The sequence below is a fragment of the Gadus macrocephalus genome, chromosome 20, assembly GCF_031168955.1.
Source record: "Gadus macrocephalus chromosome 20, ASM3116895v1".
Classification (NCBI taxonomy): domain Eukaryota; kingdom Metazoa; phylum Chordata; class Actinopteri; order Gadiformes; family Gadidae; genus Gadus; species Gadus macrocephalus.
Genome location: NC_082401.1, coordinates 10074051 through 10088000, shown reverse-complemented (window position 1 = coordinate 10088000; position 13950 = coordinate 10074051). Strand labels below are relative to the sequence as shown.

The following is a 13950-nucleotide window of genomic DNA, read 5'->3' as shown; positions in this document are numbered from 1 at the left end:
GGAGGGGGAGGGGGAGGCTGGGGGGTGGGGGAGAGGAAGGCCACAGTCCTTCCAGTTGCATGAGCGGTCTGGTTTGAAAGGCTCCCTCCCATGTTTTTAATGTATGCATATACAAACACCACGTTTGTGTCATGGCATGTCCCCCCCCCCCCCCCTTGAGATAACGACACAGAACAAGTGGCCCATTCCATGTTTCCCCAACACACTCATTTCGCTGTCGCCCTGTTCGATCAATGATATACTGTCATGCCTCCTTGTATAAATACGGCACATGTTGCCTTTGTCGCATTGATTCCAACGCTTCACCGTGTTGACAAGAGGACTCGGAGGACGACCGCGTTCTGGGTGATCAAACCATCGAACCGCCTCTCCCCTGGCTTCACTTAAACACCTGTTCCTGGAATCATTTGTCAGAATCAGTTTATTTAAATGATGCAGCTCTGGATGTTGCCGACTTATGCTTCTGTGAGGCCAGGAGAGACTGCTCCCAATTTCTGATCACCCAGACCGGGATTGTCCTTTTTAAGAAGCTTATCCGGAGCTCTCGGAGACTTTGTTTGTTTGTCTTTGTTGTTGTTTGTGTGTCCTGGCGCCGCCATGGCGGGCCCCTCCTCTAACCGTGCGTTCCTCCCTCTTGCAGGAGTCCAGGGCCCCCTCGGAAGAGAGGGTGAAGGAGGTGGGCGGCCACCCCTCCCCCGAGGCCCCTGTGCGGGAGCAGAGCAGGGAAGGGCTGGGCGGCGGTGGCCCTGGGCTTTATAAGGTAGTGAAGACCGGCCCCTCTGGTCACAACATCAGAAGCTGCCCAAACCTTAGGGGTATCCCCATTGGAATGTTAGTACTGGGGAACAAGGTCAAGGCCGTAGGCGAGGTACGCACTCAACCCCCACCCCTCCCCCACCCTCCTAAACCAACTCTATGATTAAAATGGTTGCTTTCTTGTTTTGATTGTTGACCGCACCTTTAATAAATACGTCTTGTTACTGATTGTTCTTGTGGTTGTTGGAGTGATTCCCTCTCTGTGCTAGCAGGCTGAAATCACTCCCCTTTCTTTTCTTGTGTGAGCTGCATCACCTGTTTGTGAACATGACGATTGTGATTTTGTCTTGTGGACGGGAATCATTGTGGTGCACACACAGGTGTTTTCTCCCCCACAATCTTTCAAAATCTCCCTAATTTTCCTTTCTTACTACGACTTTGCTGACCGGCACTCAACCCAGCGTTTCCCTCTTGTTCACATGCATTTGTCTTGAAATGCAGGGTGGTTTCATGTTTTTTCTATGTGCACCTCGAAATGCATCCTTTCAGCTAGGCGGTGTCTCTCTTGCATTCCTCTAACAGTCTTTCTCAACCCTAACCCTATTACTTTCTCTGAGCTTCCTAAATGGTCTCGGGACGGGTTCTGATTGGCTCCGCCCACCCAGTGGGATCTGACCTCTCATTGGCTGCCGTGGTGTGTCATGCTGTTCTAGAGATTCCTCCTCCTCCTCTTGCGCCTGTTTTTCTGGAAAAAAAACTCTGTCTGGATCTGCGATGCGAAGCCTGCACACATTAACGCCTCCACCTGTGTCTTGTTTGTCCAAAATGATCACATTCTCCTGAAAGTCTTCAGCTAAGTGTCTGTAATCAAATGGTTTCTAATGAAAGTATTACGTTCTGCCTTTTGATTGTTATGTCATGCAAATTGATGCCTGTATCTGTGACTGAAGGGTGTGGACCACATTTCTAATGTAATGATAACACACTTGTCCGATGAGTGTGGAACATGGCGTTCCACGCTCCCGGTTCAGGGCCGAATCGGTCCGTGTGTTGCATGCGAGGCCAGCTCCATGCAAAGCCGTGTGTCGAGTGTGGATAAAGAGCGTGGTTTGTGCGTCAGGTGGTGAACTCGGAGGGCACCTGGGTTCAGCTGGACAAGAACAGCGTGGTGGAGTTCTGCGAGAGTGACGAGGGCGAGGCGTGGTCCCTGGCCCGGGACCGCGGCGGGAACCAGTACCTCCGACACGAAGACGGTAAGCAGCAAAGCCCCGCCTCCCGGTCACTGACCCCGTTATCAGGGTCCGAAAATACACCGCATCGGCAAATAGTTGAAACCCAATCAGCTGCTCATCACACCGATCGACCCTGTATGATGTAGCGATGGCCAGTGAATGCAGCCTTTTTTTTTTTTTTTTTTTACAATGCATCCCACATCCGGAACAATCAGGGATCTCCTGTGACCTCGTATTCACCCCCCATGATTGGGGAGCTCCTGTCCTAACGTGTGGCTCGCCCCTATACCGTCCTGCAGAACAAGCTGGGGTGGAGCACAACGGTCAGACCCCGCCCCCCAGCCCCTTCTCTGTGCAGGCCTTCAACAGGGCCGCCGCCTCCAACGGCGCGCAGGGCTTCGACTACGGCCTCTCCAACAACAAAGGTGGGGCCATCTCGGCGTGTCTCGGGCCACCGCCCGGCACATACCCCGGATAGTTGTTGTTGTTGTTGTTTTTTTAGAAGACACTTTTTCAGAAATTAATCTTTTCCTCATCGCTTAACTTGGCATGCCTCCGCTTTTCTCTTTTTTACGCCTAATCACTTTATGAATTCCTATTTATTTTATTTTTTTCGTCATCGGTGGAGGTTGTCGTCGTCGTTCCCTTGGTAACGTACTGCTACAGAAATGAAAAGAGCAAAATCCAAACCAGTTGGGCGTGCAGTAGGCTTCCGACGATTAATCAGTCCTCTGTTGAAGCCGGCGCTTATTCGGATTAGTCGACACGCTCCCTTGATTCCGAGCTCATCGTTTGTGTCTAGCGTAGAAGAATACACGCCCTGCACATGTTCACTCACTCACACACTCACAGTGCCTCCACCTCCATCACGTCCGAACAATTGGACACCAAAGACGATGGACGGCATTGTATTTGATTGCTGAATGTATGAACCAGTCCCTCTACGATCCACCATGCCCATCCAGTTGACCGTGGACACCCCATTTCCTCATTTTGTGCATGTTCGACTTCGTGCCTCTCGTTTTTTTCTACCACGTCTCAACATTACGGCAATGTTAGGCTCTACTCTTGTGTGTGTGTGTGTGTGTGTGTGTGTGTGCTTCTGTTGTTGTCTGCCTGTGTGCATGGGCCAGTTAATGTGCTTCTCTCAGTATTGACACTGGTGTCTATTGAGCTGCACCAAACCAACTCAAGTGAAATCAACCCCCCCCACCCCCCCCCGACCCTGACCCTTCCACCAGCCCCCCCTGACCTGGCAGCGACCCCTGGCCACCTCCACTCCTCTGTGGCGTCACCATTACTTCCACCTTCGTTGTAGTTAAACCACCACCTCTCTGCCCAGCCCCCACCCACCCACCAACATAACGTTTCCCTGATCACCTTGTGGCGTCTTAACTTTCTGGCGGTCGTTTGAAGTAATCCAGTGATTTTATTTTTAAATGAATGAGTTGCATCCCCCCCTCCCTTATTTTAGCCTCCTTCTTTAATTTTAACTTTCCTTACTTTTTCTAAAAAATAAACCAAATCTAAAAATAGTTGATAAAAGCAGAGCAAACGCCTTAGTGTAAAGCTGTAGTTCTCTTCCCCCCTTCCTCTGTCTCCCATATACGCAGGTGTCCGGTTGAGCGCCATACTGAATCCCATTCAGTCTGGGCCCTTCCTCCCAGCAGCTCCCTCCTCCTCCTCCGTATTTGAGCAAGCCGCCCAACCTCCCACTACCTCCTCCTCCTCTTCCTCTTCCTCCTCCCTTGTCCACTGTCCATTTGTGTTTGGACAGTCCCTCTCCCACCTGTCTCAGCCACAGCCACAGCTTCTGAGTAAGTCTGTCCGTTTGTCTGACAGAGTCGGCGCTTGCCCAGGTGCCGAGTCCCACTTGTTCCCCCCCCCCCCCCCCCCCCCCCTTCCTTCCCCCTTGACTTATTGGTTTGGATTTCTGTTTGTGTTTTCTATGCTTTACTTATTTAGAGCTGGGGTTGGTAGGGGTCGGGTGGGTCACGGCTGAAGCGTGAAGCATAACATTGTTGTTGTGGTTTTATTTTGTATTTCTTGATTAATTCGACTTGGGCTCCGTCGCTTGCTTCAATTATTTTTTTCTCTTCTCTCTGCTTGGTCTCTTTTCGCTCATTGAGCTTCTCTTTCTTTCATTATCTCCCCCCCCCCCCCCCCCGTCGCTGACATCCACCTCTTCACAGCCTCCATCTTGGCTCAGCAGCTTGTTTGGCTCTCTGCCTCCATCAGCCCAGCGCTCCACTGAACACCACTAAACAGTGGTCTACATAATTCACTACCACCTAGGCTAGAGCACGCAACAGAGACTATCTAATACCAGAGGGCCCATAATCATTTCATAATCAGACCCATGAAATGTTTATAGACCAACGTGCTAATGTTCACTAAATCAATGATCAATTTGAGTAGTTATTCCCAGAACAGGGTCCAAAATATCTCTATAATATTTCCTGTACAATATATTTTATCATATCTATTTCTGCATGTTAATCTCTATCAGTCCTTGCTGTGCGCCCAGCCGTCCTGTTCTTTTAAATCTCTTATGACCTCTCTATGTTGAGCTTTAAGACCGTTTATCTTTTTCTTCATTTCTTGCCGTTCCTATCTGACCTCTCTTCTATCCTTTACTCCTGTTTCTCCTGTGATGGTCTCCTTGCATTCTGTGGCTTGTTTACCTGCCGCTGTCTTCTGCTGTAGATGGTCCCTCAGTCAGCCTTGCTTCTCGTGAGCGTGCGCACAAAAGCAGCACTTCCATGGCGGGGCATGGTACCGCTCGTTCCTCTCTCGCTCACAAGCAAAAGGGTGGGTAAAGCACTGAACGCATGCCCAATTCAGACTTGCAATCTGTGGGAGGGGACGGGGGGGGATTTGAGCTCGAGAACAATCCCATTCTTCACTGAGCAAAGAATTGTGAACCACAAAAAAACTTTTTTAGTTTTTTGAATGCAGGGTTAAGAGTACAAGGACAAGAGCACACTGCTAATGGTGTACGACTAAGAAACTATACAAGGATACATCATTTACAAAAGTATATTATGTCCTGGAATATATTTTATTTGCAAGGAGGGCTCCTTACAACGTTGGAGGAGGACCCTAGCCAGGGGTTATTCCTGGTGCTAAAAGTTACAACGTAGATTAGATTAATCGCTAATTATGTGCTGGGCTGGAATCCATTATCACCGGCTCCTACATGTCCCGATACCTTCCCTGGTCCATGCTTAAGACCACTGGCTAGTAGACTAGAGTGGTGGGTTGGAAACAGATATCAAGTCATTCATAAGTAAGTCATTATATTAACCTATATTAAGGCATGCAATAGCATCAGCTCATTTACATTTCCTTCCCTGGTTCCTCATTTTTCTTGTCATTGTCTGTGCTTTCTTTCCATTAATACCCTTTGGTTTCCTCCTCAGATCAGTTGTATTGTTTCCCCCCCCCCCCCCCAGTGTTAGGAGGAGGCTATTTCGCCTCTCGCTCCAACCCCCTCCCGCGGTGAAACCCCCCTCTGTGCCCTCTGAATGTCCAGGTGACCGAGGGAACCCGCTGTCCGGCGCGCGGCCCATGTCGCCGTCCTCCAAGCAGCGGCAGGAGAACCGCAGCGGGCGCTCCTCGGAGCAGGGCCGGGCCAGGACGGGCGAGGGGGGCCTCTCGGCCGGCGAGGCCCTGATCCTCCGCTCGGACACGGCCAAGCTGCGCTCGGACTCGCACAGCCGCTCCCACTCGCCCAACCACAACACCCTGCAGGCCCTGAAGGCCGACGGCAGGACGGGCCAACCAGGGGCCCGCGGCGAGTCCCCCAACCCGGGCTCCCGCTCCTCCTCGCCCAAGCAGAAGGGCGTGTCCTCCCCCTCCTCTGGCCGGTCCAGTCCCTCGGGCCCCCCGTCGCAGCACGCCGCCACCACCGCCACCGCCGCCACCGCCGCCTCCAACAACGACAAGAACCTCCCGCCCAAGGTCAGCCCGTCCCCCAAGGCCCGACTGGACCCTCCCCGAGAGAGGTCCAAGTCGGACTCGTACACCCTGGACCCGGACACGCTGCGGAAGAAGAAGATCCCCCTGACGGAGCCCCTCCGGGGAAGGTCCACCTCGCCCAAGGCCAAGCTCTCCCCCAAAGACCCGAGCAAGGGCGGCGTCGGCAACGCGGAGAACCGCGCGCCCTCCCCCCACGTCACCCAGGAGAACCTCCACAGCGAGGTGGTGGAGGTCTGCACCTCGGGCGCCCCGCTCTCCAACGACGAGGCCAACGACGAGGCCAACGAGGCCAACGACGAGGGCGGCGAGCTGCGCCGCGCCGAGGAGGGCTCCTCCAAGGTGCACTTCAGCATCGGCAAGGCGCCCGTCAAGGAGGAGCAGGAGAGCCGCTCCTCGCCCAAGGCCAGCCGCAAGGCCTCCAGCCGCCACGTGCGGCCCAAGAAGGACAAGTCGGGCCCCCTGTTCAAAGCCGAGAGCGCGTCCAAGCTGGCGGAGCCCGCCAAGCAGGCCATGTCGCCCTCGGTGGCGGAGTGCGCCCGGGCGGTGTTCGCCGCCTTCCTGTGGCACGAGGGCATCGTGCACGACGCCATGGCCTGCTCCTCCTTCCTGAAGTTCAACCCGGACCTGAGCAAGGAGCACGCGCCCATCCGCAACTCCATGGGGGGCCAGGGCGCCGAGGAGAAGGAGAGCAAGCTGAAGAACCGGCACTCCCTGGAGATCTCGTCGGCGCTGAACATGTTCAACATCGCGCCGCACGGGCCCGACATCTCCAAGATGGGCAGCATCAACAAGAACAAGGTGCTGTCCATGCTCAAGGAGCCGCCGCTGCCCGAGAAGTGCGAGGAGGCCAAGGAGTCGGCGGCCCACGAGTCGAACTCCCACCCAGTGATGAGGGCCAAGTCCATCCTCCCGCTCACCCTGCAGCACCTGGTGGCCTTCTGGGAGGACATCTCCATGGCAACAATGAAGGCGGCCACCCAGAACATGATCTTCCCCAGCCCGGGCTCCAGCGCCATCCTGAAGAAGAAGGAGAACGAGAAAGACGGCAAGAAGGCCAAGAAGGAGAAGAAGAAGCGGGAGAAGGCGGAGGTGCGTCCCCGGGGGAACCTGTTTGGGGAGATGGCTCAGCTGGCCATGGGCGGACCCGAGAAGGACACCATCTGCGAGCTGTGTGGGGAGTCGCACCCCTACCCGGTCACCTACCACATGAGGCAGGCCCACCCAGGTAGGCCTACTGGTTATTTTGACCTCATTTTGTTATTAAGTCAATGCATTGAAGGTATTGGGATATGGGTGACTTTTGCCCAGCATGTTGCCCCCTTTGTGTTTGACTCGACGATCTCCTGTTGATTGGGTTATACTTGTTTGTCTCCGTTGGCAGGCTGCGGTCGCTACGCCGGAGGCCAGGGCTACAACAGCATCGGCCACTTCTGTGGCGGCTGGGCGGGGAACTGTGGCGATGGAGGCATCGGGGGCAGCACCTGGTACCTGGTGTGTGACCGCTGCAGAGAGAAATACCTGAGGGAAAAACAGAGCGCAGCCAGGGAGAAGGTAGCGTTGGATGTTAGCGCTCAATGACGTCCATAGAAATCTGAGTCTTGCCAAGGGGGGGCACCAAAATTAAATGGGCAATAACGTTTTTTAATGTGCAGACTTGAGTGCCTGTAGTTGAGGCCCTCTCAAATACAAAAAAATAATAATGACGAGGTATCGATGACTTCATTTGGTGAACTAAGGTCGATCGTGTCTCTGGTGAACATGTGACATCCATGAATGTTGACGGACCTTTTTGTTCCTCTTTTTGCCTCACAGAAGATCTGTTTTAAGACCCAAGATCTTGTGCTGTGTTAGTCTTGTGTGGTCAGCAGGAATAAAATCCAACCTATCTTTTACATATTTGCATCAGCACTCGAACCTGAAGCACTCTGTCTGTCGGTCTGTCTGTCTGTCTGTCCCCCCCTCCCTCCCCCAGGTGAAGCAGTCCAGGAAGAAGCCCCTGCAGGTGAAGACGCCCCGCTCGCTGCCCACCATGGAGGCCCACCAGGTGATCCGGGCCAACGCCCTGTTCCTGCTGTCGCTGAGCAGCGCGGCGGAGCCCAGCATCCTGTGCCACCACCCCCCCCGGCCCCTGCACTCCCAGCTGCCCAGCCTCAAGGAGGGCGTCTCGGACGAGACCCCCAACAAGATGGGCTGCCTCTACCTGCAGACCCTGGCGAGGTACCGGCGCATCCACTTGGTTCTGGAGGTTCATTCGTGGCCGTTAGTGGGTAGTGACTCACCCCCCCCCCTCTCTCTCCACCACGCCCCGCCCTCAGGCAACACACGGAGAACTTTGGCGCCTACCAGGACGATAACCTTTTCCAAGACGAGATGAGGTACCTGCGCTCCACGTCGGTGCCCGCCCCGTACATCTCCGTCACCCCTGACGCCTGCCCCAACGTGTTCGAGGAGCCGCAGAACAACATGAAGTCCATGCCCCCCAGGTGACCACCGCCCTACCCGGCCATGGGTTGCTTTTATCCAGTCTATAGTTTTTATTGTTTGGATTTGGAAAAGATAAAGGTGGAAATAGACATTTATTTTCAAAATGTACGGAAATTGTATTTGCTTGCTTAAAGATGTGTTTAAATATTTTTTTTTTACTTAATAAGTTGTTTTACAAGTTATTTCTTTCACGTTGTTTTAATAATTATTTGATTATTTTACTAAATAATTAAATGTTCTTCCCAATTGACGCCCGTTTTTCTCCAGTCTGGAAACGAGTCCGATCACGGACAGCGACACGGCCAAGCGGACGGTGTTCCAGCGCTCCTACTCTGTGGTGGCGTCAGAGTACGACAAGCAGCACTCCGCCTCGCCGGCCCGCATCAAGGCCGTGCCCAGACGGAGGGTCCACAGCGGGGACGCAGGTAGGCCCACCACGCCACTCTCTCAGGTGAGCCGCGCACAGCCGGGCAATGTTCGCTGCGCTGCGTTCGCTGAGGTCTGGAAAGTGTTTGTCGAGGGACGTCGCCAGTCAGTCTTACCTTGCAGCCGATGGGTGTGCTTTGTCCAGTCGAATCTCAAGCCTTTACACCTTTAGTGATGTTACTGCAACACTTTTCATTGAAGTAAAGAGGTATTGCGTTCAAATAAAACAAGTTAACGGGCACATTCAAATTATCATATTTGTAAGGGCATTGGTTGGCTGCCTGGATTCATTATCATCAAAAACTCTGCGGGGTTCACTGATTGGCCGACTGAATGTCGTGCGGAGCATAGCTGCCGGTGTTGGGCCTGGTTCTAGACTACGATTTCCAGGAGGAACCGGCTGTGAGCCTGGTGGACTGAGACGGGCATCTCGAGGCTAGGCATCCTTCAGACTGCTTTTCATCCACTTCCCCCGAGCCAGGGGTTAACGCGGCCAATGTCCAACTCTGTCTGCTCTGTGGACCCTCTCCAGAGGTGGGCTCGTCCCTGCTGCGCCACCCGTCCCCGGAGCTGTCCCGGCTCATCTCGGCGCACGGCTCCCTCAGCAAGGGGGAGAGGAACTTCCAGTGGCCCGTGCTGGCCTTCGTCATCCAGCACCACGACCTGGAGGGCCTGGAGGTGGCCATGAGGCACGCGCTCCGGAAGTCTGCCTGCCGGGTGTTCGCCATGGAGGTACGCCGTCGCCGCCGCCGCGCCCGCTGGGCTCCTCCCCCGTGGGACGTTGGCTTCGACCCTAACCCGCTGAGGGTTGGGGCTCACCATCTGGTGTTATTGAGCTGATCTATTCCACTGTGCAGGTGGATAGGGAGCAGATGGAAGGCCTTATACAGAACATGCGAGGGATTAGAAACAAAGGGGTTGGTTTTGAAAAGAGTGAAAGTGTATGCACGTGTGGGAAAACTGGAAAAAAGAGAGAAGATACCCCCAATTATTTATCACATCAGGTATCACACAAGTCCTGTTTCTCCTGTGTAATGGTTTATTTGGTGGTGTCTCCTCAGGCCTTCAACTGGCTGCTGTGCAACGTGATCCAGACCACCTCGCTGCACGACATCCTGTGGCACTTCGTGGCGTCCCTCACGCCGTCCCCGATGGAGCCCGAGGAAGAGGAGGATGAGGAGAACAAGGCCAACAAGGAGAACCTGGAGCAGGCGAGGAGGCCACTCGCACACACACACACACACACAGACACACAGACACACACAGACACACACGCATAAACGCACGCACGTACCCATGCACACGCACACTGAGACACACACGTACACACGTGCACACAAATAGACATACACACACACACGTGCACACAGTGTACAAACAAATACAATTGCCCACAGAGACACGCACCAATTTCATGACACGACTGTTGCCTCTTTAATTTATATTGTTTTCCGCATCGCAGGAGCGAGACCTCGGGGTGTGCGAGCACCCCCTCTCGGACATCGTCATCGCCGGGGAGGCGGCCCACCCCCTCCCCCACACCTTCCACCGCCTGCTGCAGACCATCTCCGACCTGATGATGTCACTTCCCAGCGGCAGCTCGTTGCAGCAGATGGCGCTCAGGTAAAGTGCTTTTCGCTCTGGGAGACGGCGGCGTCTGTGTACGCCTGAGGCACTTTGGAGATGCGCGGACATCCGTGGACACGCACGGCTCTCTGAGCGAGCTGCGGAACTCGTGACGTGACTGGTGATGACGTGCTGTATGGATCCCATAGGCTGCCGTTCCCCGTGCGTCCCTTAACCAGTGTTCTTCTAGCTTTTTTGCATGGAGATCTCTAATTAGTAACATATATAACGGACCAAACAACCGAAGATTAATTGCAAATTTCAACTCGGAAGTGGATTACCAATTTAATCTGAACGTTTTTTTTTACCCTCATTAGAGATTCCCAAAAAATAAGTGTGTGCAGTATTTTCCAAGCGATCCATCCACTCACAATCAATAGTATGGATTCCGCATGCTGTTGCTCTGGGAGCTTCATAAAAGCAGCTAATGGGGACGAGCATGAGCACTGCATCGGCTCATAGAGTCGACCCTCCTCCCGCGATACTTAATAATAGCTGTCATACGGTTCTTTCAGATAATAGGGAGGCTGTTGCTTGTTTTCCTAGAAATGCAGCGTAGCCCCCCCCGCCGTGTCCCTAAGGAAGTGCTCTCATCATATCCCCTCTCCATCACGCTCCACCGCTGCGTCGGTTTATACAGCCGGTCTCCCACAGTGGTTTCATAATGCATGCTCTCCATTCACCTCCATTAGAGCTCAGTTATGGTTCCACCTTGACGCAACGCAAGGGGGTTTACGGACCCATTACGTCCTTGCGTCCGCCGCAAGCGTCGAGGCGACGCAGCAGCAAGGGATCGTCCACTAACGTAAACCCGACTGCGTCGAAGCGACTGCGTGGTCAACGTGGAACCACAGCAAAGCCTTTAGGGTGCTGTGTCGGTCCACACAGCAGGGAGCATCGTAGCGGTTTTGTAATGCACGGGGGGGGGAGAAACATTAACCGCTCTCCCTTCCCCTCCGTCACTAGGTGCTGGAGCCTGAAGTTCAAGCAGTCGGACCACCAGTTCCTGCACCAGAGCAACGTGTTCCACCACATCAACAACATCCTGTCCAAGTCGGATGACGGAGACAGCGAGGAGAGCTTCAACATCAGTGTGCAGTCAGGCTACGAGGCCATCAGCCAGGTGAGACCCTGGACCCGCCTTTACGGGGCATGTTGTCGTTCTGTGGTCAGATGATGTACACTTTTGATCACTTGTTATTGACACAAAGTTCAAAATATTTGGTTATCTTCTGATTAACAGTTTTCCGCTGTTGAGTATCATAGCTATCTATATATTGTGCTATCAAGAATATCACAATTTATGGTTTTGAAACATTGTTATTTGTATCACTGCAATCTGATATGTTGTCGCGCTCTCGGTTAGCACAGGACACAATACAGGCATGTATCGCTACGGGAGTGTATAATAATAATAATAATAATAATACATTTAATTTAGAGGCGCCTTTCAAGACACCCAAGGTCACCTTACAGAGCATATAGTCATCATAAATCGTTTAAAAAAAACAAGACATTGTGGAAAAAAATAAATAAATAAATAAACTTAATAAATAAAAAATAAATAAAACAAAAACAAGACAAAACAAAACAAACAAATAATCAAAACAGTGATCAGTTAGACGTTGTGTGCGAGTTTGAACAGGTGAGTTTTGAGTTGTGACTTGAAGGTTGTAATGGTGTCTGACTGTTTTATGTGTGGGGGGAGGGAGATCCAGAGCCTGGGTGCTGAACAGCTGAATGACCGGGCACCCATTGTAGTGAGTCGTGATGTGGGGATACATAGTAGTCCAGCAGAGGTTGAGCGGAGGGAGCGGTAGGGAGTGGTAGGGAGTGTATTCTTGGAGGAGGTCGCAGAGGTAACTGGGGGCTAGGTTGTGGAGAGCTTTGTAGGTGAGGAGTAGGGTTTTGTATTGGAATATGGTCCAATACAAATGGTATAGAGTGTATAGCCCGTTTGCCCGGTATGAACTGTGTACTGATGAGGTGTGTGTGTGTTTGTGCGGCAGGACCTGTGCGTGGTGACCTGCCTGAAGGACCTGACCAGCGTGGTGGATATCAAGACGTCCAGCCGTCCGGCCATGATCGGCAGCCTCACGGACGGCTCCACCGAGACCTTCTGGGAGTCCGGCGACGAGGACAAGAACAAGACCAAGAGCATCACCATCAGCTGCGTCAAGGGCATCAACGCCTCCACCGTGTCCGTCCACGTGGACAACTCCCGGGACATCGGGGTGAGTCCTGGCCCCCGCCGGCCCATCCAGCCCATGGGTCACACAGATAGACGGATAGATATGGATATGTTTTATTGTCTTTTAATTGGTTTCTTTTGTTTACTTCCGCTCACAGAACAAGGTCACGTCGATCACATTCTTGTGCGGGAAGGCGCTGGAGGACCTCTGCAGAATCAAACAGGTTGGGCCACTCACTGTTTCCCTCAATGTGAAGCTGGTCCATGGACGTGGAGGAGATTAGGGAACAGCTAATGCAAGCCCTTGTTGGATAATGCACTGTAGCAGACTTGACTTCTGTGGCAAATCCATTGACATCAAAGTGCATCTCTCAGTACAGAAGGAGACGTCAGAGCTGGCCCTAGCTTCCCAGCGTAGCTTTATACAACCAATCAATCCACCCTGTGTCTCATGTCTTATTTCTGCTTTTACTCCTTTTTAAAATAAATACTAAACTTGTCTGATAAATAAGAATGTAGTGGCACACTTAAAGAGCACGTGATGAGCCACTGTTTCATATCTAACACTCTGATTAAAAAAAAAAAAAAAAAAGCAGTGAGTCGAGTGTCAAAAAGCTTTCTCTCGGACACCGCAGTCAACCACAGCCGGGACAGAGCTCCACACGTCCAAAGAACTGCGCGACTTTGAGTCTGACGTCAAGAAAAGAACGCTCTCATTTCAGTGACAATGATAAATTGGCATAGATTACCATGTTGACGATCAAATATATTGTGGTTTTGGGTTTACTGTCTCTTTAAGAGATACGCCAGCTAGCTCCCTGCTGATAAAACAAAATTCCAACGGTCGGCCCAGAAATACCCTGGGATGTTTAATAACACAACAGCCTCTCCCCCCCCCCCCCCCCCCCCCACCCAGGTGGACCTGGACTCGCGGCACATGGGCTGGGTGACCAGCGAGCTGCCCGGGGGGGACCACCACGTGGTGAAGGTGGAGCTGAAGGGGCCCGAGAACACGCTGCGGGTGCGGCAGGTGAAGCTGATGGGCTGGAAGGACGGCGAGAGCATCAAGATCGCCGGGCAGATCTCTGCCAGCGTGGCCCAGCAGAAGAACTGCGAGGCGGAGACCCTGCGCGTCTTCCGCCTCATCACCTCCCAGGTCTCTCCTCTTCACGTTGACCGTCGTGATTCACAAAGAAAAACAGCCTAATTGTATTTTCATGTATCTTCAGTTCTTTTCTAATGTCAGTGATTTTT

At 52.8% G+C, this 13950-nt stretch overlaps 1 protein-coding gene across 15 annotated transcripts in view; it reads left to right on the top strand.

The window, feature by feature from the left end:
* mycbp2 (MYC binding protein 2) overlaps positions 1 to 13950 on the top strand; it is a 76761-nt gene that overhangs the window by 52433 nt on the left and 10378 nt on the right. For 7 of the 15 annotated variants that reach the window (XM_060039512.1, XM_060039510.1, XM_060039503.1 and 4 more), the window contains 17 exons: positions 641 to 868; positions 1877 to 2009; positions 2288 to 2413; positions 3602 to 3805; positions 4695 to 4799; positions 5524 to 7194; positions 7351 to 7520; positions 7942 to 8186; positions 8285 to 8452; positions 8721 to 8878; positions 9412 to 9611; positions 9941 to 10090; positions 10342 to 10502; positions 11472 to 11628; positions 12515 to 12739; positions 12855 to 12920; positions 13613 to 13852. In XM_060039512.1, coding sequence (XP_059895495.1) covers positions 641 to 868; positions 1877 to 2009; positions 2288 to 2413; positions 3602 to 3805; positions 4695 to 4799; positions 5524 to 7194; positions 7351 to 7520; positions 7942 to 8186; positions 8285 to 8452; positions 8721 to 8878; positions 9412 to 9611; positions 9941 to 10090; positions 10342 to 10502; positions 11472 to 11628; positions 12515 to 12739; positions 12855 to 12920; positions 13613 to 13852 — 4407 coding nt within the window. The remainder of the gene's footprint in view (positions 1 to 640; positions 869 to 1876; positions 2010 to 2287; positions 2414 to 3601; positions 3806 to 4694; positions 4800 to 5523; positions 7195 to 7350; positions 7521 to 7941; positions 8187 to 8284; positions 8453 to 8720; positions 8879 to 9411; positions 9612 to 9940; positions 10091 to 10341; positions 10503 to 11471; positions 11629 to 12514; positions 12740 to 12854; positions 12921 to 13612; positions 13853 to 13950) is intronic. The other 8 variants (XM_060039504.1, XM_060039508.1, XM_060039513.1 and 5 more) reach the window with 8 other exon arrangements.